Source organism: Osmerus eperlanus, chromosome 9 (assembly GCF_963692335.1).
Source record: "Osmerus eperlanus chromosome 9, fOsmEpe2.1, whole genome shotgun sequence".
NCBI classification, from domain to species: domain Eukaryota; kingdom Metazoa; phylum Chordata; class Actinopteri; order Osmeriformes; family Osmeridae; genus Osmerus; species Osmerus eperlanus.
The window spans coordinates 5,176,803-5,200,041 of NC_085026.1; the positions used below are offsets into that span (position 1 = coordinate 5,176,803).

Below are 23,239 nucleotides of genomic sequence, written 5' to 3' on the forward strand. Positions count from 1 at the left end.
CTAGTATAAGCACGCTGTAACACTGAGTCAGTCGCACAAACAAACCATTGAGAAAGTGATCGACTTACATGTGCTCTGGACACCTTCAAGCTGGAAACCCTTGGGTAAACGGGTGATCTTTGAACCATTTGGGCGTTCGCTAATCTCTGCCGCTATTGATAGTATTCTCTTAGTATTACTGCATGTAATATCCGGAACAGTCGATCGTGTTGCATTGGACTCTCAAATATTGACGTGAACGTTAGATAGCATAATTTAATAATGGATCATAAAACAGTCATAAGTAGGTTGTAACTTGTGGAAAACTTTTTTTGTTGCCAAATTAACTATTTAAAAAGCGAGAGACAATCTGAAGACTACTCAAACAGCACATGCACAACCCGATGGGCGACTTTTTAAAAATATGAATAACTTTAAGTATATAGTTGCATGCGTTTTACTATTTACCTCGGAGTCTCGTGCCACCGATGCCATTGAACAAGATGGGAAAGTATTTTTAGAGGACATTTTGCTTTTTTACGGTAAAAATAGTTCAATTTCAACAGACAATTTGCAAAACTTTCTCCAACTTATTTCAGCCAGAAGATCAGAATTAATAGTTCATGACGAAAATCCTCTGGTAAATTCTAAGGTATGATATCTATCACATTTCTTAGCCTATGCAACCGTCTTTCAAGTTCACTCTAATTTTACTTTTAATATAGAAATATATATATAGCCTATATTTCTATATTCTACACTTACCTCTTCTACTATGTTTTCACATTTCTCACCATGTTTTCCCTCTGGCATTATCCGTCCGGCTACTCAAGTACTTTATCATTCTATATCTTAATATATACATTTTATTTATGACGATACATTTTTATCTAAACATCTTTCCAACTAAAATAACCTGACCACACTTTTTCCTCGTAATTTTCATTACTTTTAAGTTTTTATTTAAAATGAAAGAAATCCCTGAAATCAAACTCTGAACAAAATTACTAATTTATAATGATGATCCAAGCTGCTGAAGGCATCATATAATGCCTTCATATAATTCCTTCGTGTAATGGATCATCATATAATGAATGATGATCCAAAGCTGCTGAAGATTCTGAGGTCTTGGGTCATCCTGGTCTTCCTCTCCCTGTCCTCAGTGTCCCTCAATGGGGCAGATCTTGTCTCACTATGGGTTCAGCAATGTCAGTCAGCTGACAGTGCAGCATCTGGAGAAGATCTGTCCAGCTGTGTTGACACAAGTAGTGCTACCCTCATGTCCATACACCATCACAACTTCTGTCAAGCCTGTGGACTACCTTGGTGAGTTAACAGATGATCACATTCATACAGCATTCTCTTTACAAATGCTAGATAGTTACAGTGTCACAAATAATGTGTTCATTTAGCGGACCCTTTTATCCAAAGCAGCGTACAGGGGGTAATCGAACCTGTAGCCTCCAGATATGCAGCCCAGTACTACCACTGAGCTACACACAGAGACTTTGCAGGTGCATAAGAGCTGTGAGGAGAAGGTTGCTGCTGCACAGAGCTGGGAGCACCTGTGCTGTCTGACCCCGAGGCCCTGCCTCTAACAAGCTCTCATTATGTCCTGGTGGAAAGGGCCACAGAACCAGGGAATGGTTCTGTGGCAGCACAGATGGTTATCTGTGCTGAGAGAGAGGAAAAACTCCCTCCTAACAGTTGAGAGGGGATATGCGTACACACACACACATGCACTGCTGATGACAGCTCTCACAGACACATTCCAGAGAAAAGTTATTTAAGGGGGTCAAGGGGCCATGCTATTAAGTTGTCAAAAAATGTAGAATTGTCTCCGGTCTGATAACATTATTAATACATATATAGTAATAATATATATGACCATATCAGATAAGATTGTTATCTCACCTTTCCGTTAGGCTAAGACTGCTTTAGACAGATTTTGATAATGCTGATTAATAACAGTATAATTTATCTTATCATGTGATCCGGTCAGGATACAACACTGCACTTCTGGTTCTCAGTAAACAGCTGTACTTACTATCAGCCATATTTGTACATCGAAGGTTGCTTTGAGATGAAAACATTTGCGAAATAAATGTTTGAAGTGTCATGTATTCTGAAGCTGCGTTAGTCATTCTCAGTCCTGTGAGTGGTATGATTTAACCATGAGGGGCTGTCCTGTGTCCCTGCCTCCGCTTTAGTGTGGGGGTACGGCTTCCTGGCTGTCACTGTGATCAACCTGGCTTCCCTGCTGGGCCTGCTGCTCATGCCCTCCACCAAGAAGCCCTACTTCCCCAAGGTGCTCACCTACTTCATCGGCCTGGCCATCGGGACCCTGTTCTCCAACGCTGTGCTGCAGCTCATTCCAGAGGTCTGTTCAAGCTTCTTCGGGTGGTGCGACGTGCTCCTCCATGTACTGACACTGGAATGATGCTGTGTGGCCCCCATCTCCTCTGCCCCACCTCACTCCACCTCCCCTCACCCCTACATCCTCCCCTCATCCCAACCTCCCCTCATCCCACCTCCCCACGCCCCCTCTCCCCTCACCCGTACATCCCCCTCACCCCTACATCCTCCCCTCATCCCACCTCCCCACGCCCCCTAACCCCTACAACCTCCGCTCATCCCACCTCCCCACGCCCCCTCACCCGTACATCCCCCTCACTCCACCTCACCGCTACATTCCCATCTCCTCAGGCGCTAGGGTTTGATCCCAAAACTGATAACTACGTGCTGAATGCCATCGGGATATTTGGAGGGTTTTACCTGCTGTACGTCACAGAGAAAGTCTTGAAGATGGCGCTTCGGGTAGACCATGAGGTAATTACGTGGCATCCTGGCACAGTTCGGTTCACAGACAACATGAACATCTTATCTGTCCACCTCTTCATCGACACAGGGGCCTGGGTTTGAATCCAGACCAGGTTGTTTCTGTCATGTCTTCCCCTCTTTCTCTCTCCCCGACATTTCATGTCATTATTAACTGTATATCCCAATAAAGCAGAAATTCCCCCCCAAAATGTCTTAAACATTTGTTTTTGTTTTCCTCCAGCATGGCCACGGCCCCTCTGCCCCTGCAGAGCCATTCCAGCTGAACGGAGACATGGAGGTGAAGAAGGAATGCATCACTCTGGCCAACATCAGCACCATCAGCGCTGAGGAGAGTAGTATGAGCCTGCCTCCGTTGGATGACACTCCACAGGTACCTGTTACGACCATGGGCACATCGTTCACGAGAGGATGTTACCGTTACACTGTGCCTGGTTAATACAGACCACTCCTTAGCGGTAACTACTGAAATACTGTTCTGGTCATTGATTATCTTGACTAATTAATACATGTAAATCTTTATGAGCTGGACATTAGTTGAACTAGCCTGATGAACACATGGTTTCTGCTAGCATATTGCTGAAGCTAAACAGGAACAGGGAGGAACATAACACTCTATGGTAAAGACCAGTGCAATTATATGTTATGGAGAGACAGAGTACTATTCAGTGGTGAAGTCTGGTATAGTGGCCATGCTGTCAACTCAGCCCCCCCCCCCCTTCTCCGCTTACCACCCGCTACCCATGTATCACCGCTCGTGTTACAGCGGCCATGCAGGAAGTCCTAGTGGCCTTATTGCCTGTGCAGAGAATCACGTAGACTGCACCTCTGGTACTGTTACGTCCGGATACAAAGATATCCGAGCACCTACAGTACATGTCTCAGGCAATTCAGTCCCGGTTTTAAGATATAAAAAGCAAATAATAAAGAAATAATCTGCGAAACAGCTGACGTGTATTTCTTTGAATCACAATAACTTTATCCAAACCTCAGACTCAAGTTTATTCATTAGCCCAGAGTTATTTATGGAGCTTTTATCTGTGACCTTACCTGAGATTATTAAGAAAATTGTGTTAATGTTTAACACTGATTTTCCTGTGAGTCTGGCTCTGTTGGAGGATCAAAGACAGTAAGCAGATAGACGTAGCGTTGTGACCCAGGTCCGAGAAGAGCGACCAGCAGGGCCCGCAAATCCTGCCCTCCTGATGAACACTGGAATTGTCTCACTATTAGACAAAGACTCCCTGTTCTGGACAGGCTAATAATGGTCTGGTTTGTTGCTGCTGGGTATGCTGTGAAGCAGCCACACATTACTAAGACTACACGTACTGTAACGAATGTTTAGTTTTCTCTGTTTGCAGGTATAAAAACAAAGACAAATATATTCATTCTTGTTTGTTTTTTATCACGTGACGCTCACTGTTTCCCTGTGCCTGCAACTCTCATATCTCTCTCTCCTCTGTGAGATCTACACCCCTCATATCTCTCTCTCCTCTGTGAGGTCTACACCCCTCATCTCTCTCCTCTGTGAGGTCTACACCCCTCATCTCTCTCCTCTGTGAGGTCTACACCCCTCATATCTCTCTCTTCTCTGTGAGGTCTACACCCCTCATCTCTCTCCTCTGTGAGGTCTACACCCCTCATCTCTCTCCTCTGTGAGGTCTACACCCCTCATCTCTCTCTCTCCTCTGTGAGGTCTACACCCCTCATATCTCTCTCTCCTCTGTGAGGTCTACACCCCTCATATCTCTCTCTCCTCTGTGAGGTCTACACCCCTCATCTCTCTCCTCTGTGAGGTCTACACCCCTCATATCTCTCTCTCCTCTGTGAGATCTACACCCCTCATATCTCTCTCTCCTCTGTGAGGTCTGCACCCCTCATATCTCTCCTCTGTGAGGTCTACACCCCTCATCTCCTCTGTGAGGTCTACACCCCTCATCTCTCTCCTCTGTGAGGTCTACATTTCTCATATCTCTCTCCCTCCTCTGTGAGGTTGACCTTGCAGGAGGTGCAGGTGCCTAATGTGATGTGCCACTGGCTCCGGGGACAGCGCATCGCCAACATCAAGACCGTGGCCTGGATGATCACCCTGAGTGATGCTCTGCACAACTTCATTGACGGCCTGGCCATCGGGGCCTCGTTCACAGTGTCCTTGCTGGCTGGGTTCAGTACCTCCATCGCCATAGTGTGTGAGGAGTTCCCTCATGAGTTGGGTAAGAGACCAGATTACTCTGAACTAAACTATCCCTCTTCCTGTGTGGCCCATCACTATGTTGGGTTTCTAATGTGTATATTTCACAGGATGACGCGCAGTGGTTTTTCACCCACGTTCTTACACATATAGATTTCCGAAGTCCCTTTCGATGGATGATGTCATCGATAGGTTGAACTACAGGCATCTTCTCGTCACAATCATAATTGTCTGCGACTCTGCTGCCCCCTCTACCGCCCCCTGCAGGTGACTTTGTCATACTGCTGAATGCTGGTATGAGTATCCCCCAGGCCATCTTTTTCAACATGCTGTCTGCCATGTCCTGCTATTTTGGCCTCGCTTTCGGGATCCTTCTTGGCAGCAACTTCGCCCCCAACGCCATCTTCGCCATTGCTGGCGGAATGTTCCTCTACATCTCTCTGGCAGACATGGTGAGGGGGCCTGGGAGTCGGCTGTTAGAGGTTTTATCACGCTAGTGGACAGGACGGGCTGTTAATTATCACAGCATAGCATTTGATTGTAGTTTATATTATCACAACTGTTTCACTCAAGGGTGCCACAGCTTCACTCTCCCTGACAGTTGAGCAATGTTCAGTTGATGTCATCTGGAAATGAACGTGCTTGTATGCTAATGGTGTCATGCTGATGTTTCCATTTCTCTTTCAGTTTCCTGAGATGAACAGCATCTTGAATGAGCAGGAGGGGACTTTGAATAAAGTCATCTTCTTCCTCATCCAGAATGCAGGCCTCCTGACAGGATTTGCCATCATTCTGCTGATCACCATGTTTGCTGGTGATATCAACCTGGGCTGAAGACAGACAGAGAAAGAGAGAGAAAGAGAGAGAAAGAGAGAGAGAGAGAGAGAGAGAGAGAGAGAGAGAGAGAGAGAGAGAGAGAGAGAGAGAAAGAGAGAGAAAGAGAGAGAAAGAGAGAGAGAAAAGATTTAACAAGATGCAAGTGAACTGCTTCTGCACAAATTTGAGATGAGCAGGACTGAATATAAACTGCTTCTTTTGTACAAAAATGAAATAGTTTTAAAAACGATTTCAATAGTTGTCCTCTTAGTCTTAAAAGGGAAAATATTAAATACAATCACTGGATGTTAATTGTGTCAACAATGTATTTTAGAAGACGTTTTGAATAAATTATTGTCAGTCTCTACAGTGTAGGAGCTTTGTGAGCATGCCTGTCTAGTCCATTCTGCACTTTTATTATGAATTCATCTTGATAGATTAAAAAATATAGCCTATATATTTGAGCAACAACCCCATTTGCTTTAGATTATGGTCGGGTGCCAAGATTGATCTGTTTAACACCAAAACTATCGCTGTTTGTCATTTGTAGTGTCTTAAGCTTCAATCACCCATGTGCACTTTTATTACCGCCCCACTCACAGGGAGCAGGAAATTACTGATCACGAGTTGTTTTAGAGCTGCATTACCTTTCCTAAAGTCGTTACCTCTTATCAGAATCAGAATCAGAATGGGATTTATTCGCCATGAAAGTTTGCACAGACAAGGAATTTGCTTTGGCAGGAAGGTGCATACAATAAACATATACCTAAAATTTAAATATGTGGACTATCTATACTAAGGGTACATAAACTAGCAGTACTAAGTGGGATTAGAATAGAATTAAATATACAATAAAATAAAATATAAATAAAATATATATTATGTGATCTTGTCAACTCCCTTTCCCCAAAATAAACTGAGCATATCTGTCTGCGTCATAATTTTATTTCTGTGTATTTATTTTTATTTGTATGAATTTGCCGGAAACACCCACTTAATAATATATAAAGTAAGAAAACGTAGGAGAAATGGGAGGAGACCGTTTGGGAATAGGACGCATATCAGCTACAGTAGCTCTAGCCGCAAAACTGACTAGTTACATCACAACACACAACTGCTCATCTCTTCCCGGGTATAGGCCTACTGTTACATTCCGGGTAAGTATACGAATGACAATCAAACAAAGCTATCTTAGTGATCGTGGTCTATGAATTGATTTTGTTGTTGCGTGTTCTGACATTAATTTGAATGGTTTGAGTTCAACACATACAATTAGCTCTAGCTCTATGCTAGTAGTAGCTGGTTAGCCTACCGACAAAGTTAAGGGATTATGATGGATCAATCTATTAAACTGCTCTATCTAATTTGAAATAAGAAAATGTAACAAAAGTTAGGTATCACTAGTCATTGGGCTATGATTTTAAGGTGTGTTTGTCTACACTACTAGACGTTAGCGAACTAGTTAGCTAGCCACTAGAGTTTACTTATAATCTAGCCACACTAGCTAGCTAATCGCTAGCTAAAATGGTAGAGCTAGGCACCTTTTAATGAATAACCGGCGAATAGATAATGTCTCACGACATTCATGAAACTAAGGTCATTGACATACTGTCTTTAGGCACACGTGAAATAATGAAAGCACCTTGCTATCCCCAGTGCAATACATCGAAATACAATATAATTACAAAATGAATGTGTTTTTAATTAATTTGTTTAGTCGTCAACTTTGTCACCTAAAACTGTCTAGCAATTTATCAATGGCTCAAATTCTAGGCTAACCATAAGGGTTCCTCTTTACCTTAAAGTTGGCCTAAAATCAATGGAGGTGTTTTATTGCTTATCATCTGCTAATTTTTCTAAATTCTATAGTTTTCCTAATGCTCCACCATGCTATAGTCAGCCCCCGCAGTGTTTGCAGGGTTGTCCATATGTGTTGAAAGAGTAGCTCTTCCCCACCCTATTTAGGAAACACCAGCCCTTATTTTTGTCTTTGCACTGAAGGTCAGAGCCACATCATGGCTGCTCTCCAGATCCGGAAGTATCAGAAAGATGATGAGGAGGCCGTGAAGGAGATCTTCACGCTGGGCATGAGCGAGCACGTTCCCTCGTCCTTCATGCACCTGCTGAAGCAGCCCCTCACCCAGATGGTGATGATGTGTGTGTTCTGCGCTCTGCTGGCCAGCTCCCGGTCCATTATGCTGCCTGTGATGGCTGTCACTCTCCTGCTGGCGGGCGCCAGGCAGCTGGTGGGCTACCTGTTCACCAGCTACATCGACACCTCACTCAGAAAGGACCTCAACCACATTCAGGAGACCTACCTGGAGCAGAAGAACTCGTGCTTCTGGGTGGCGGAGTGGGAGGGCCGGGTGGTGGGCACCGTGGCATGCCTGCCGGCGGAGAGGGAGCCCGGATGTCTGGAGCTGAAGCGCATGTCGGTCCTCCGTACGCACCGTGGCCGGGGCATCGCCAAGGCGCTGTGCCGGACGGTAGCAGAGTTTACCCAGGAGCGCGGCTTCCCCGCGGTGCTCCTGTACACCTCGGTGGTGCAGACGGATGCTCAGAGGCTGTACGAGCACATGGGCTACACCAAGGTCAGGGAGTTCGTCATTCCCGAGCTTGTGGCCAAAATCACAAACTTCTCCCTGATCGAGTACAGACTGGATTTGCAGAAACAGGACTGATGCAAGGTGATGGGCGGACTTTGACGTTGCATTCCTCGCTGAATCCCCAGCCTCTGGGCGTATTTACAGACAGACCTGTAAACATCATGTTAACTGCGCTCTGCCTAAGCGGATATACTAAACTGAATACAATAGAGGCATTTAATATGTTTTACTGACTTATTAACTGTACTGATGCATTATGTATGTTATTTTTAATAAAGTGTGAAGTATTCGGTCTGTATTTTGTTCTTATGTCCAACTGAGTGGAGATGAAAGCCATTGTTGTTTTACATCCTGAGATTGTCTGTCTCAGGAACGCGCAATTTGCCTGCTGTTTTATGTTTGTTACTCAAGGTCAGTTAAATGGATGTTTGTACCGTCAACAGGAAACAGAGCCAGCCTCATGAAACCTCTGGTTTGATGGTGTGTGTGTGTGATGCTAGTGAGCTGTCTTCTTCTTCCAGGGCCCCCAGAGTGATGTCCCCTCCTCTGATCCGTGTGTTCCAGGATGAGGACTATGACGAGGTCAGGGAGGTGTACTCCACAGGGTTTGGGGAGCATCTCAACGCTGTGTGCATCCAGACCCTCAGACAGACCTGGGTGCAGCTGGCCCTGCTTGTCTTCCTGTGGGGCGTCAGCTCCCTGTCCGGGTCCCTCTCCTTCGCTGGTGTCTCCACAGCCCTGCTGGTGCTGGCTGGGCGGGAGGGCGTGAGGTACCTCTTCAACCAAGGCATCAGGCTGGGGCTCCGAGAGGACCTCCTGGATGTGAGAGCCAGCTACATGCAGGAAGGAGCTGTCTCCTGTTTCTGGGTGGCCGAGAGCCAAGGGAGAGTGGTGGGAACGGTGGCCATCCTGCCAGCCCCCTCTCAGCCCGGAGCCTGGGAGCTGAAGAGGATATCAGTTCGGAGGGAGGTCAGGGGTCGCGGGATCGCTATGGCGCTGTGTGGGACGGCTCTGGCGTTCGCTGCGGCCCGTGGGGTGAAGGATATCGTGCTGTACACCTCCATGCTGCAGACAGACGCCCACAAGCTGTACCACCGCATGGGCTTCCACAAGATTGAAGAGTTTTTGTGGCCCTCCCTACCGGCCAGACTCATCAACTTCATGGTGTATAAATACGGATACAGGGTGCATGCTGGCCAGGAGGCTCATTCTGAGAATGAACATTACACCAAGAGTCAATAAATAATGCCATTTGCTCTATGACAAGCAGTTTTATATTTTTTCTCATTTTTTTATTTTGTATTGTCATTTAACAGTATTATTTCCAATATTTTGTTGTACTATTCTGAATAAAAATGATTCTGTATTAAATGTTCTTGGATTGACGGTGCTGTTTATGTAGCCTACGATCAGGCATGTGCACGGGCACCTCAGGATGTGACTGGACATTAGGAACTGGGGCATGAGAACTGTCAAATGCGAGCGTGTAAACATACAACACACAAACAGTAGTTAAGTGAGGTAAGTCATTCTTTTTTTTAAATATAAATGATCTATACGCGTTCACGTGTCCATGCTGGCTGAGTTTCTGTAGCAAAACAGTGCACCCGAAACGGTTGTTAGAAACACGAGAAAGCTTGCTGGCCACGCCGCTCGATCAGCTGTGGTCTACAACAGGGAGTGCCCCGTGCACAGACCCGGCACGGCTATCTAGTTTTGAAATGATCGAATATATCTTGTAAAAGATGTTCGTTGATGTATGCCCTGACGTAATTATTAAAATGGTGACATTGGCGACATTAATGTTTCTTAAGCATGGCTTGTGAAGAACCACACCCTTGTGAATACAATTCCAAAATATTAGGCCTACTGATATATTTTTTATGAATGGGAAAGGGTGATCAATGTTCGACTCTTTGTATTCAAAGAAAGGAAATTCAATTCAGACAAGTTGTACTATTGTTTTGAAATGTATTTCATGTTATAGCTTACTGAACGCCTACACATTTTCAAATGAGGTAGTATTTTACGTCACTAGATGGCACTACATTGTAAATAGGCTATGTCCGTCAAAAAAAAAGAGGTTATGTCCGTGGTGTTCTACAACCACGTGGCAAAAGGGACAGTTCAGCTAGAATAGATACCATTTATAAATATTATTCTGGAATGAGTAGCCTAGTGTATAATATTACAATGCAACAAAAAAAACATTGCAATATATATTTTTACATTATTAACCCTTTGATACACAAGTTTACCCCTTCTGATGCACAACCACGACCATGGAAAAATTCAGAACTTGGCATCTCCCTTGATTTGGATGCCTTCGTGACTTGTATGTTCGGCTTGTTCTGGCAAAGAGTCCCCACAATGTTCAGGTTCTTCTCAAGAAGCTTCTCAGTCAGAGGGACACTGGATGTGTAGAACACTCAGTCTACCACATAGGGGACCCTCACATCACACATCCAGAAAATTTCTATTCCACATTTGCAGGCTTGCTGGGCATGTATGGCACACACTGCTCATCTCTGGTGACAAAGTTACTGAGAGTGAACCGTCTTCTGCAATTAGCCAGGAAACAGTCATACACATACCTGAATGCTGCTATGTGATCTGTTTCTTGTCACAAAGCCGTGTTCCTCTTGTCATCAAAAGTATGAAGCTGGTGATATCATCGTATCTCTTTAGACCCATGGTGGCTTCATACATTGGATTTTGCAATTGGATCCAAAACTGCTTGTCGATGCTTCTCCAATCTTTCCCTTTTGCTGCTGCAGCTCTTCATCTCTAAGTTGTTGCATTTCAGAACCTCCTCATTGATGTCACTGATGAACATCTCCCAGCATAAAAGCAGCTGTGTTAAGTTGTGAAATGTGTGGCAAGTGAATAGTTGTCTACAGTAAATATGTTCCAAATGGCAAAAATTAACAAATATAAAAAAATCATATCAAACTCCATAGGAATACATATGGGTCATGTTTGACCCATGTCTGTAAACTGAAGGTAACACAAAAACAATGGTTGTTTATAAAGTAAGAAAAGAAAAACAATATATTTAATACATACTTGGAATATGAAATTATGAAATTAATTGATTTGGAAAGATATGGCAAAGAAACATAGGAAATGAATGTAGGTCAATGAATTTGGGTCATTTTCAGAAAATATGAAAATAAGGATTTGTGATGACTAAAAACAAGTTAATTGAGGAATACTGAATGATAAAATTAATTATTTGGGAAGATATAGAAAATGTAAACTCTGTCAGGTCACTTTGGACCCATGTTGTGTCTCAAAGGGTTAATTCATACTACAGCCTGAAGTAAAACACTGTAGGGTATTTTAGGGTATATTCACGCATGCTAAGCAACATACCGTAAACGAAGCATCATGGCTCTAGTATTAGTCTTTATGACTGAAACGCTATCTCTCAGCTGCTGCTTTATTGACGATGACTACCTTTTTAAGTTCCCTTCATAGACCTTTAACCAGTTTATATCAGGATTTATGGTGTTGTATGTCCGGGGTAAAAAGAAACTTCTCCTGCAAACGCTGACGGGGGTGCAGCCAGGGGTGCAAACACTCGCTGTGCGCGTCGTGGTCATCATAGCAGATCATCATCACACAGATCTCTATCCCCACCATCTATCAGTACACTTTCTATCTACTCCCTATATCTAACCTCTATCTCCACCTCCTATCTCTGCCCTCTATCTCTACCCTCTATCTCTGCCTCTATCTCTACTCTCTATATCTGCCCTATATTTCCACCTCCTATCTCTGCCCTCTATCTCTACCCTCTATATATACCCTCTATTTCTATCCTATATCTCTACCCTCTATCTCGGTCATCTATCTCTACCCTATATCTCTACCTCCTATCTCTACTCTCTTGCCTGGGATAGAAGAGTCTCTCTCTCCTCTGCCATCAGCACAACCCCTCTCCCCACCAACACCCCCAGAGGCACTGCAGGTATTTCCTAATGACTAAATCTCGGGCTGTGACTGAAAACTATTCCAAGCACCCAGCCTGAACCAGCCCTGTCCTGTCTAGCATACACCTGCTTTAATTTTCATTTGATTCAAACTGTAAGCAGCCATTGCACTGCTCATTTATATTGAATCCTTAGTGAATTATGATGAATAGTTTTTATGCATCGGCACAGAGCCGGTCCAGAAGGCTTGTTTGTGTTTGTATTCACCTATTACAGTTGCTCATCCCCCGCCTCAATGCAGACCCTTATATGAGCTCCCTCTCTGCATCTGCCCTCTTTAGGCCTCAAAACAGATGAAAGGAAATACGTGGAGAAAGAAAACAATCAGTAGTTACAGTTAGCTGATAGTGAACGTGAATCCCTTTTCCCTGTCGGAATCTGCCAACACATAATGCAATCTGCTTTGCTTACAGTGTGCTGTCTGTGCTGTATGTGACTGCAGCCCACAAGGCTTTTGTGTTCAGACACAATGAAATCAAATGAATTGAGCTGGGCAGGGCTGATTGTAGAAATACATTGACCATAGTCTGTGTGTTTGGCTACTCCCTCTTTTTCAGAGCCCCCAAACAGGTGACAGCTTTGTGAAGTGATATATCAGCAGTTTCAAACATTAGTTGAAACACAGTTGCTTGGTTTGGAATTATAAGCATGGCCAGTGGTTTGAAAACAGTTTTTAGACTTGAGTAGTGGGTGAAATTAGTGTGATTCTTCTGTGTAGGTCTGTTTAGACGCATCTGCAAACACATTGGAATGGTCTGCCTCTGCTAGCACTTCAAGCCTTCTCATTCTAATATGGAGTTCACAGAACCATGTTGAGCGTCTGCTCATGTGAAAGCAACAGACTGCTAAATAAAACATTCAGGTTTATTACCACTACTCTACCAATCCTCTCTTATCATCCCTAACTCTACTTGGGACACGGAGGAGAGAGAGACACTGCCTCTGGTTAACTAGGTGGAAGATTGCATGAGAAAGCATCCTGAACTTGGCAGGCTCTAGGACCCAGTGCAGCAGTCTGGGCCTAGCAGCCCTCCCTCCCGCAGAAGGCCAGTGCAGACTGTAGCGCAGTGCCGCCTCGCAGCCCACCACCACTTGCCGCCGCGTCCTCTCTGCTCCTCCTGTCTCTTTCGGTTTGGTCCGTTCATCCTTCTCCTCGCCTCTCCAGCCCCAGGGGGAGGGAGGAAGGCAGATCCCCAGGCCCTCCAGAAGCCCCAGGCCATCCAGGCTCAGGACCCGCGTCTGACCAGCTTCCACAGGGAGGGGAGGTACCCCAGCCTGGGGTCTGAGGAGCAAGGCAGGGATGCTGTGATTTGGGGGGAGAGCAGAGACCCTACAGTAGCATCACTGAACCCTGTCTTCCTGTGTGTCTGCACCCCAACCGCCACTCAGCACCTGCCTCACCTCAGCAGAGACAGCAGGCTGACTGTGGAGAACATCCAGACATGTCTCAGACTAGGAGGAACACGTACACCCGGGTGAGTGTGTGTTTACGTGTCTAACAGACGAGGGGGGTTTGAGGATCGTTTGGGAGGGGTAGCTGCTGTGGGAGACGGGCTGCCCCCGTCCCCGCCCCGCTTCCTGTCCTGGTGCTTGGCATCCTGGCGGATGTGCTGTGTGTTTTCCTGTCGCCCGTCTGTCAGGTGTTGATGTGTTTGCGCTTCAGATAAGGGGATTAGGATGCTCTGAATGACTTCCTAACCTCATCTCTAATCGCACCTCTCTCAGTGTTTCTGCTTCAGTGTCCGGGGCTGTGTCAGATCATGGTGTCTAGTGTCTGGAAGACATCAGCCCTTGTGTATTTGAAGGGGTGGTTGTAGGAGCAGCGGATATTTAGGGCTGTGTAATGGCTGGTCTATTGTTGTCCCTGGACACTCAGTCTGCCAGCATGACATCACTTCCTAGCCGTTACCCCTCTTTGTGGTCACACAGGAATGACATCATCAGTGCTTACCAATTCTTTGTAGTTACTTTAACTATGTACTTCTGATCCTTGTTTTCTAAATCCCCTTTCTATATGTAGTATTTGTATGTCAGTTTATTACCGTTTTGTATGATGGTATTAAAATTGGAATATTAATCCCTGAAGTGTTGCTGTGTCCGGTGGGCAGGGTGCTGGGAGAGCGTCCCCTGTCTGCTGGTGTGACCTGGCGTGTGTCTTTGTTGTTGTAAGAGTAGAGTGGTAGTGAATAATTCAGACTGCCTCCCCTGAACCCCTTCTCCCTCCTACAGCATGGTGCACTGGCCTAGGTATTATATAAGACACTATGAATGTTTGATCCTGCGGTTGTGGTCTAACAAAGCACTCAGGCCCACACAACTCTCCACTACAAGCCTGAGGCTTAGTATTGAGTGTGGAGGATGTGCAACTACTCAGACCTGTTTCATGTCACGGACCAATGGTCTGAATGTTCAGCAGAACTGCAGTTAATGTTGTGCAGGGCATCCATGGGATATGGGGAGTAGCTATGGATGAAACAAACAAGTCTTGTTTTCCTGCTGCCTTGTTCCGCGACGGGATCAGACACTCCTAGACTCAGGAATCATGAGGGGGATTGAACATGCTCAAATTGATCCCTTTCTGGGTTTCTTCTAAGCTCTTTGCGCTCAGAGGTTGTGTTGGACGAGAGAAGTCACTAACACTGTGTCAGGTGTTTCCAGGGTTGTGCTTGCACTCTGTGGCTGGGTTTGTCACGTTGAACCAGCACAACGGAATGTGTTTTGGCACATTCAACATCAAATTATTTTTGCTGCTTTTATTATCTTGAGGAATGAGGAATTGGAACTATAACAACATATCTTCAATTTCAACAATGGAGAGCCAATGCTGTATTTCCAGCCCTTCTGTCTCTACTGTGTCTATATAGATATATAGATAAAGATATATAGACAGAGGAACCAATTACAGTACTCCAAGGTACACTTGTTTTGGTGCACCTGAAATTGAGCGTTCCTGGTTGCTCCTATTGACCAATCCAAAAAGAAGTCAAAACATGGGGTGATACGGTGTAGTCCAGCTGTTGCCTGCTTCAGTTTAACTTTGGCCTTTTTTTCTTCAGATTATTGGTGGTTCAATCTCACTGTAAGTAACGTAGGCGAGGAATGTTGACTAGTTTAACTACCTAAGAGGTAGTGGTGTCTCTGAGATTAAGCGTTCTCAAAGCCCTGGTCTTAAAATTCCCCAGTTGATATTAGGGAGACTGTAATGACAGTCACACTGCAGCATGTGAGAGTACCCAGACAAAGAGCCTGTATATCCCCATTTTACTGAACAGCCATGTAAAGCGACTGCTCTCTTTACAGACAGGTCAGGAGCCTGGACAATATTTAGATTCGGTTTCAGTCATCTGCAGTATTGTTTTTCGCTGTCTCAGATTATCTGGATATTAAAGATTGAGTTTCAAGAAGGAAGTCTCCCTGATCTTCTGTCCCTCCACCTCTCCTCTCCTCCTTGGAACTCTGTCGTAGACAGACCTCTAGTCATCTAGACCACCAGACGGCCTTCCATCTAGACCACCAGACAGCCTTCCAGACCACCAGACAGCCCCCCTGGCAAGCATCTAGACAGGCCTGTTGCCCCCATACAACTCATACCCCTTATAAGAGTTAGGACACAAATTTCAAACTGAGGGATTTTGTGCTGTTAGTGTTACTCATCCACCATCATCCTTGGGACCTGCCCCCCCCCCCTCCCTCCCAGACCTGAACTGAAGAAGACTGGGCTGGGGAGGGTCCTGGTCCTCCCTACAAGAAAGGAAAGCCCACTTAAGGGACTAAAACGAGAATGTTGGATGCAAATCCTGTGCTATTAGAGTCCAGGGTGTTGGTACACCTAGGGTGCTGGGATAACCAGGGATCTGGGATAACCAGGGAGCTGGGATAACCAGGGAGCTGGGATAACCAGGGAGCTGGGATAACCACATCCTCTCAGGTTGAATCCAACATTCGTCCCTTTTGCTGAGTCATGTTCCGCAGTTTTTCATAGCACAGCTCTGCAAATTGTGTTACCAGCATTATTAGATCGCCACATTATCACAGTCCTTCTCATGGTATCTGCTGTTCCTGTTTCTCCCCTCCGCCCACCTCCACCCCAGACGTGTGTCCAATACTGGGATTGTTCCCCCTCCTCAACCGCCCCAGACAGACATGTCTATTGCTGTTTCTTCTTCCTGCTCCTTGCCCCCACCCCCAGACTTACGCCTCATGCTGTTCCATTCCCCCCCCCCCCCCCCAGACCACCAGCAGTGGCAGCAGTAGGATGAGTTCTGACGGGGGCGGCCGGCCGGCCAAGGTGGGCTCCCTGGTGGAGGTGATCGGGAAGGGCCAGCGGGGCACGGTGGCCTTCATCGGCGCCACGCTATTCGCCTCGGGCAAGTGGGTGGGCGTGATCCTGGACGAGGCCAAGGGCAAGAACGACGGCACGGTGCAGGGCAAGCGCTACTTCACCTGCGAGGAGAACCACGGCATCTTCGTGCGGCAGAGTCAGGTGAGACGCTCTCACCCTGTCTCTCTCTCTCTCTCTCTCTCTCTGTCTGTCTCACTCCTTCTTGCACTCATTCTAAGTCTATACATATTTCTCTCTCTTCCGCGTTTAGTCAAATCTGTAGATCAGCATAAATCTAATATAAATATTGATTAGATACTGTACCTTTGCTTGGCTGGTTCCTGTACTGTAACAGGGTAAACACTCCGGACGCTTTGGGATGAAATGGTTGCTGTGGATACACACATGACAGTCAGTTACTGTAATTATATTTCTCACAAAGATGAATATTCTAATGTCTCTCTCTGCTTTCTATCGCCCCTCTGCCTCCTCCCTTTCTCTTTTTTCCTTCTCTTTTCATCTCTCCCTCCTTCTCTTCTTCTCACCCTCTCCCTTTTTCTCTCTTTCTCTCCCCCTCTCTCTCCCTTTATATCTCTGTCCCTCTCCAATTCTCTCTCTCTCCCCCTCTATCTCCCTCCCTCTCTCCCCTTCTCCCTCCCTCCCTCCCTCCCCTCCCCTTCTCCCTCCCTCCCTCCCTCCCTCCCTCCCTCTCTCTCTCCCCTTCTCCCTCCTCCCCCCCTGCCCTCCCTCCCTCCCTCTCTCCCTCTCTCTCTCTCTCTCTCTCTCTCTCTCTCTCTCTCTCTCTCTCTCTCTCTCTCTCTCTCTCTCTCTCTCTCTCTCTCTCTCTCTCCCCCTCCCTACCTCCATCCCTCAGATTCAGCTGGTGGATGATGGTGCAGACACCACGTCTCCTGAGACACCTGAACCGGCTACCTCCAAGGTCCCCAAGCGAGGTGCGGAGGAGAAACTAGAGGGGAGCCAGAAGGAGGGGAGGGAGGGGAGGAGGGAAGATGGAAGAAAGGGAGTATGGGGGGTGGTAGCGGGAGGGAGGCAGAGGATGGAGGGAGGAGGGAGTTTTGAGGGATGGACAGAGGGGAGGATGTATGGAGATGAGGGGAGGATGGAAGGGAGGGAGGAGGAGGGGAGGGAGGGAGGATGAGCGGGTAGAAGGAAGGATGGAGATGAGGATGGAAGGTAGGTAGGGAAGTGGGGAGTGAGGAAGGAGGAGAGGGAGGGGTGGGGGACTGAGAAGAGGATGGAGGTAACTGTTATTCTGTAGATTTCATCAGCTTTATTTGTCATGGTCCTCTGCACATGCTTTCATATCCAGTATCTAGTTACCCAGGGCTGGTACAATGAGTCGACCAGCTTGTGGTCTCTGCGCCCCTCTGCACCCCTAGACTCAGAACATATGTGATATTCTACTGACCTCAGTCTGACTTATTCATACATACACCAAAAGGCAATCTCTCTCTCTCTCTCTCTCTCTCTCTCTCTCTCTCTCTCTCTCTCTCTCTCTCTCTCTCTCTCTCTCCTGTCTCTTTTTCTGTCTTTTATAGTTTTTTATTTATTTTTCTCTATATCTCTTTTTTCTTTTTCATCTCTCTGTCAGAACAAAGATTGTGTCCTAGGCAGTGGCGGAGTGGTGCCAAAGGGGTGTTGCTATGGTTACAGCTCACTGCAGCAGTGATTTTGGGGGGGGCAGGGCTCTGTATTTGGAGCTTACAGTGGAACAGAGGGAGAGGAGGACAAGTGAGAGAGACGGGGAAAGAGGAGGAAGGAGAGGAAGAGAGGAGGGGACAAGGACAAGGAGAGGATAGCAGGAGGAAGAGAACAGGAGGGGGAGGAGGGATGAGGTGGGAAGAAAGGACAGACAGGACAGGAGGGAGAGGAGGAGGGGGATGAAGGGAGAGTGTGTGTTATTCAGGGTAAGGTCTCTCCCTGGGGGTGGGTGTTATTTACTTGAGGGATCTGATAGCATGCGCAAGCTCCTAGGCCGTCCAGGTACAGAGGATCACATGGCTCCCCTACCTGGGAGACAGCTGTATTTCCTGTTTACATTGTCGGGTTCAAACCAGGATGTGTCCAGACCTTCACTCTCTGTAGGGATATTGTAGATAATAAACAAAAGTTTTGTTTGTTTTCTCTTTCTCCTCAGATATCCTGGACACGCCCAAGTCCAATAAACTGGTGAGTGATAGGACCTGAGCCAAGAGCTCTCCACCAATCAGGGGGCAGCAAACCTAGATAGGGATCCCTATCTGGAGGGAGCACACACCTGAACACACACATACCTGAGCACACGCACGCACACACACCTGAGCACATTCACACCTTATTACACAGACACATACCAGCACACACACCAGATATCACACATCCAGCTGGCTAACCTGAATGTTAAAACTAACTGTGTCTTCTTGTGTGAAAGTTTTCCTGAAAGTGGATTTGTTTTCATAGAAACAGCGGTGTTGTGTGTGACAGGCTGTCATATGTTAGATGTGTGTTTGTAATCCCTAAAGCGTCTTACATGAGTGTATTGCTTCTGAATGCTTCAATGCTCCAGAATGTTAAATACAGCGATGGTATTGTGGGCTGGTTCAGCTCCCCTGTTTAACTCCCTCTTCCCAGAGTCATGGACCCTGATCTGCCTCTCACCATCCTAGCCCCCTTCTCTTACATCCACCTCTGCTGTTCCTTGTTACCCTTCATTCCTCCAAGTCTCCACAGTCTGTTTGACTGCGTAGCAGCCTGGACCACAACCAGGATCTGTTTGTTAATTTCCTGTCCAGCAGAGGGCACCCTTTGTTCACCAGTTTATTTCCTTAATGCCTGAAAGTCTCAATTAGTGTCTCAGATATGCTTCAACTGTGATCCTTGGCAGGAAGCAAAACATAGACTTCACAGTTCAGGGTGAGGAGGGAGGATGGAAGAGAGAGAGGAAGGGAGAAGATAGAGAGATGAAATGTGAGCAGAGAAGAAGACCGGAGAGGTGAGGACAGGACAGGAGAGGTGAGGAGAGGTGATATGATGGAGAGGTGATATGATGGAGAGGTGATATGATGGAGAGGAGATATGATGGAGAGGAGATATGATGGAGAGGAGATACGATGGAGAGGAGATATGATGGAGAGGTGATATGATGGAGAGGTGATATGATGGAGAGGAGATATGGTGTCAACGTGTCTCCGTGCACACACCTGACTGCTCCTGTTCCTCTCCTCCTCGTCCTCCTCTCTCTTCTCTATCCTCATCTCCCTTCTCTATCCTCCTCCTCTCCATTCTCCATGCGCCCTCTCCTCTCACTTCCCCAATCCTCCCTCTCCTCACCCTTCTCCATCCTCCTTTCCACATCCCCCTTCTTCCTTTCACCGTTCTACGCTCACATCCTCTACTCTGTCCTCCTCTCTTCTCCTCTAATATCCTCTCCCCTGAGGGGCCTGGATGATCAGCCTGTCAGCTCTTGTCAGAATCACAAGCCAGGCTCAACAATAGTTCACAAATCTAAAAAGGTCGATACACAAATAAACCAGACAAAGTCAGTGTTTGTAGGCATACAGAATGCCTCTGTATTTATTTTTGTATATGTGTGTGTGTTTGTTTGCAATGTGTCTTTATTTTATTAACTTGAATAGATCAAGAGCACAAAGAGCACTAACTCAATCTTCTCAACACCTTCAGCATGTAAACTGTAACCTCAACCTTTAACCCTGACACCTTTGCACCCCCTCCTTCCCTGTGATCACGCAGCGAGGAGTGAAGCCCAAAAAGGTGGCACATGCCTCCAGAACCTCGGTAACAGTTGTCATGTTATAAATGTGGTAACCGTGGCTCTGATTGGCCTAGCTGCATGGCAACAGCACCTCATGACAACCCAACTGCACCCCAAGTTCCTCATCAAAACCATGGCTGTGTGTTTATTGAATGTTTATTGAATTTGTGTATGTGACTGTGTGTTTGTTAATGTAAGATGCAACCAGGGGAGCTCAGTGCCATGTCTCTCCTGTCTGGTCGTTAGCTCGGCTTTCTGGTCTCTAGCTTGTCTGACGGGTCGCTAGCTCTCATGCTAGCTAGCTCTCCTATCTGTTTGCTAGCTTGCCTGTCTGGTCGCTAGCTCCAATGCTAGCTAGCTCTCCTATCTGGTTGCTAGCTCGCCTGTCTGGTTGCTAACTCTCCTGTATGGTTGTTATCTCTGTTATCTGTTTGTGAGCATGCTTGTCTGGATGCTAGCTCTCTTGTCTGGTCACTAGGTCCTATGCTAGCCAGCTCTCCTGTCTGTCTGGTTGCTAGCTCTCTGGTTGCTAGCTCTTCTGTCTGATCTTTAGATCCTATGCTAGCTAGCTCTTCTGTCTGGTCGCTGGTCTGTGTTTTCCATAGACTGTGTTTGTGCTGCTCAGGAGTATTGATACCCTGGTCCAATGTGCTTCCCTCCTGGGCTGGGTCACATCAGAGCTTCTGGGAAACATCAGGTTCTGGGTGTTGGACCTAGTCCTGCTGGGGATTCAGACAGTCTGTCTGCACAGTATGGATTACCTGCCAGGTCAGCTACACTCAGCAACAGTGACCGTCTCTCCCCTCCCACCCCCACACACACAGTGACCATCTCTACCCCCTGACTCCCCACACACACACCATTTCTGGTGATGTAGAAATGGTGGAGCTGTACAGTACCTCCAGGCAGAGGTTGTATACATCATATACTGAGCCCTCAGGTTGGAGCACTTATAGTGAGTGAGAGGGAAGACAGAGAGAGGAGAGGCAGAGGAGAGTGGAGGGAGAGAGAGTAGAAAGGGAGCTCTCCCTTTCAGGAAAGCATAAAAGAGCAAGTTAGAGATGGATAGAGAAGGGTAAAGATGGGGAGAAAGAGAGGGAGAAAGGGAGAGAGAGGGAAAGAGATCTTCCTTAATTTTTGAAAGAGGACACTTGTTTCCAGTGAGGCCTGTTAATGGATATGCACACGTCTAGTTTTCCCCCCACTTTTGCTTCTGCAATGGGTTGCTCTAAAGCATCATTGTGTATCCAGTGCACCAGGTCCAAGAGAATAGACTGTTTCTGATTTACATGCTTTTGGAGTTGGAAGAGCTGGTCCTTTATCTCTTGTCCTTACTATTACCATAATAGCTGATTTAATTCAGTGTAGTGAGGAGTGTATGTAGTATCTAGTCAAGTATTCACGGTGTAAAGCACAGTTAAGTAGAATATCCTAATTGAGTTAATCCACTTTGGTACCCGTTCAGCAGGTCTGTGGGCACCGCAGGGGGCAGATTAAGCAGACCTGGTGAAGAGACACTGCTGCTTATTCAAGAGCATGTGATCCTCTGGGCAGGGTAGGGTTGGGTATGGTAGGGCTGGGCAGGGGAGGGGAGGGTACAGCAGAGTAGGGCAGAGAAAAGTAGGATAGGGCAAGGCAGGGTTGGGCGGGGCCCAGTGTAGAGCTCGTACCAAGGTAGGATAAGACTGGGCTTCTTCTGTCTGTCTGTTTGCCTGTCAATATTTCTGTATATCTATATCTATCTACTGTCTGTACACGGCCTCCTCTGTCCTGGGTGACCATATGCAGCAGACACACTCACCCTCCCTGATCCTATTGTTTTGTAAAGCTCATTTAAATTGGCCCATAGAGGGCCATTGAGTGGGGTTGCTAGGATACAGGGGGAGTCTTGCATCAGTGCTACCCCCCCTCCTCCTCAGCTCCTCCTCCCTCTATCCATCCCCTCTCTCCCTCTCTACCCTCTCCCTCATGACACGCCCCTCACACACACACACACACACACACACACACACACACACACACAGACACACATACACACATTCTCACAGACACTTTGGTGCTCTTTTTTCCACCTCCCTCCTCTCTCTCCATGTATCCATTGTGTGTGTGTGTTGGGGGGAGCAGAGCAGTGATGTAATGCTGAAGCAGGCCATTGGTTGGCCGACCACAGTGAGCAGAGGAGGGAGTGAGAGACGGAGGGAGGGAGCGATAGAGGAGAGGAGCGTCTCTGGGAGAACAGGGGCTTGTCAGACTGGCTTGCAGCGAGATGTCAGAGTCTTAGTCAGCGTGAGAGGGGGGTCTGAGGGATCAGCTCTGGCAACCCTGCCGACTGCTCTGCTTTACTGAAGAGGCTGCAGGCAGTAGAGGAAGGAGCTGGGGGAGCCTGGGAAGAAACGATCTGCGGCCATTTGCACTGCGGCTTCCCTGCCTGAGCCCAGCGTCGAGGCTTCGGCTGTCTGTCTGCTGTCTGTCAGGCTGGCTGTCTCTCTGTCTGCCGCCTGCCTGTCTGTCTGTCTGTCTGTCTGTCTGTCTGCCTGTGTGAAGCCGGGACTGCTATTCCTCCTACCTTTGTGGATCTGTAGAACTGAGTCCTCCTGCCTGTTTCATCCCTTTGTGTGTGTGTGACTGTGTTTGTGACCGTGTGTGACCGTGTGTGTGTGTCTTCTTCTCTTGCAAATATGATGAGACAGACTCCCGCCCCACGGAAGGTACTGATCACCG

The 23,239-nt window shown here is 46.9% G+C and overlaps 4 protein-coding genes across 10 annotated transcripts in view; all 4 read left to right on the forward strand.

Moving 5' to 3' along the window:
• The first annotated feature begins 54 nt into the window (after positions 1-54).
• slc39a8 (solute carrier family 39 member 8) lies at positions 55-6,490 on the forward strand. The gene is made up of 8 exons (XM_062469117.1): positions 55-631; positions 1,143-1,305; positions 2,190-2,359; positions 2,686-2,808; positions 3,041-3,190; positions 4,823-5,030; positions 5,276-5,460; positions 5,696-6,490. Exons 1-8 carry the CDS (start codon positions 404-406, stop codon positions 5,840-5,842), a joined length of 1,374 nt encoding a protein of 457 aa, XP_062325101.1. The 5' UTR covers positions 55-403; the 3' UTR covers positions 5,843-6,490.
• A 381-nt stretch (positions 6,491-6,871) lies between these two features.
• Positions 6,872-8,728, forward strand: nat8 (N-acetyltransferase 8). Its single transcript, XM_062469142.1, has 2 exons — positions 6,872-6,981; positions 7,826-8,728. The coding sequence occupies exon 2, from the start codon at positions 7,840-7,842 to the stop codon at positions 8,503-8,505; it is 666 nt and encodes a 221-aa protein (XP_062325126.1). The 5' UTR covers positions 6,872-6,981; positions 7,826-7,839; the 3' UTR covers positions 8,506-8,728.
• LOC134026401 (probable N-acetyltransferase camello) lies at positions 8,729-9,805 on the forward strand. The gene is made up of 2 exons (XM_062469137.1): positions 8,729-8,841; positions 8,952-9,805. Exon 2 carries the CDS (start codon positions 8,965-8,967, stop codon positions 9,670-9,672), a length of 708 nt encoding a protein of 235 aa, XP_062325121.1. The 5' UTR covers positions 8,729-8,841; positions 8,952-8,964; the 3' UTR covers positions 9,673-9,805.
• Positions 9,806-9,849: 44 nt separating this feature from the next.
• Positions 9,850-23,239, forward strand: part of dctn1b (dynactin 1b) — a 29,036-nt gene continuing 15,646 nt past the window's right edge. For 2 of the 7 annotated variants that reach the window (XM_062469063.1, XM_062469064.1), the window contains exons 1-4: positions 13,512-13,900; positions 16,657-16,908; positions 17,621-17,699; positions 18,905-18,936. In XM_062469063.1, coding sequence (XP_062325047.1) covers positions 13,868-13,900; positions 16,657-16,908; positions 17,621-17,699; positions 18,905-18,936 — 396 coding nt within the window. In that variant the 5' untranslated portion in view covers positions 13,512-13,867. Of the gene's footprint in view, positions 9,952-13,510; positions 13,901-16,656; positions 16,909-17,620; positions 17,700-18,904; positions 18,937-20,496; positions 20,542-23,208; positions 23,227-23,239 lie in introns of those variants that run through there. The other 5 variants (XM_062469059.1, XM_062469062.1, XM_062469058.1 and 2 more) reach the window with 5 other exon arrangements.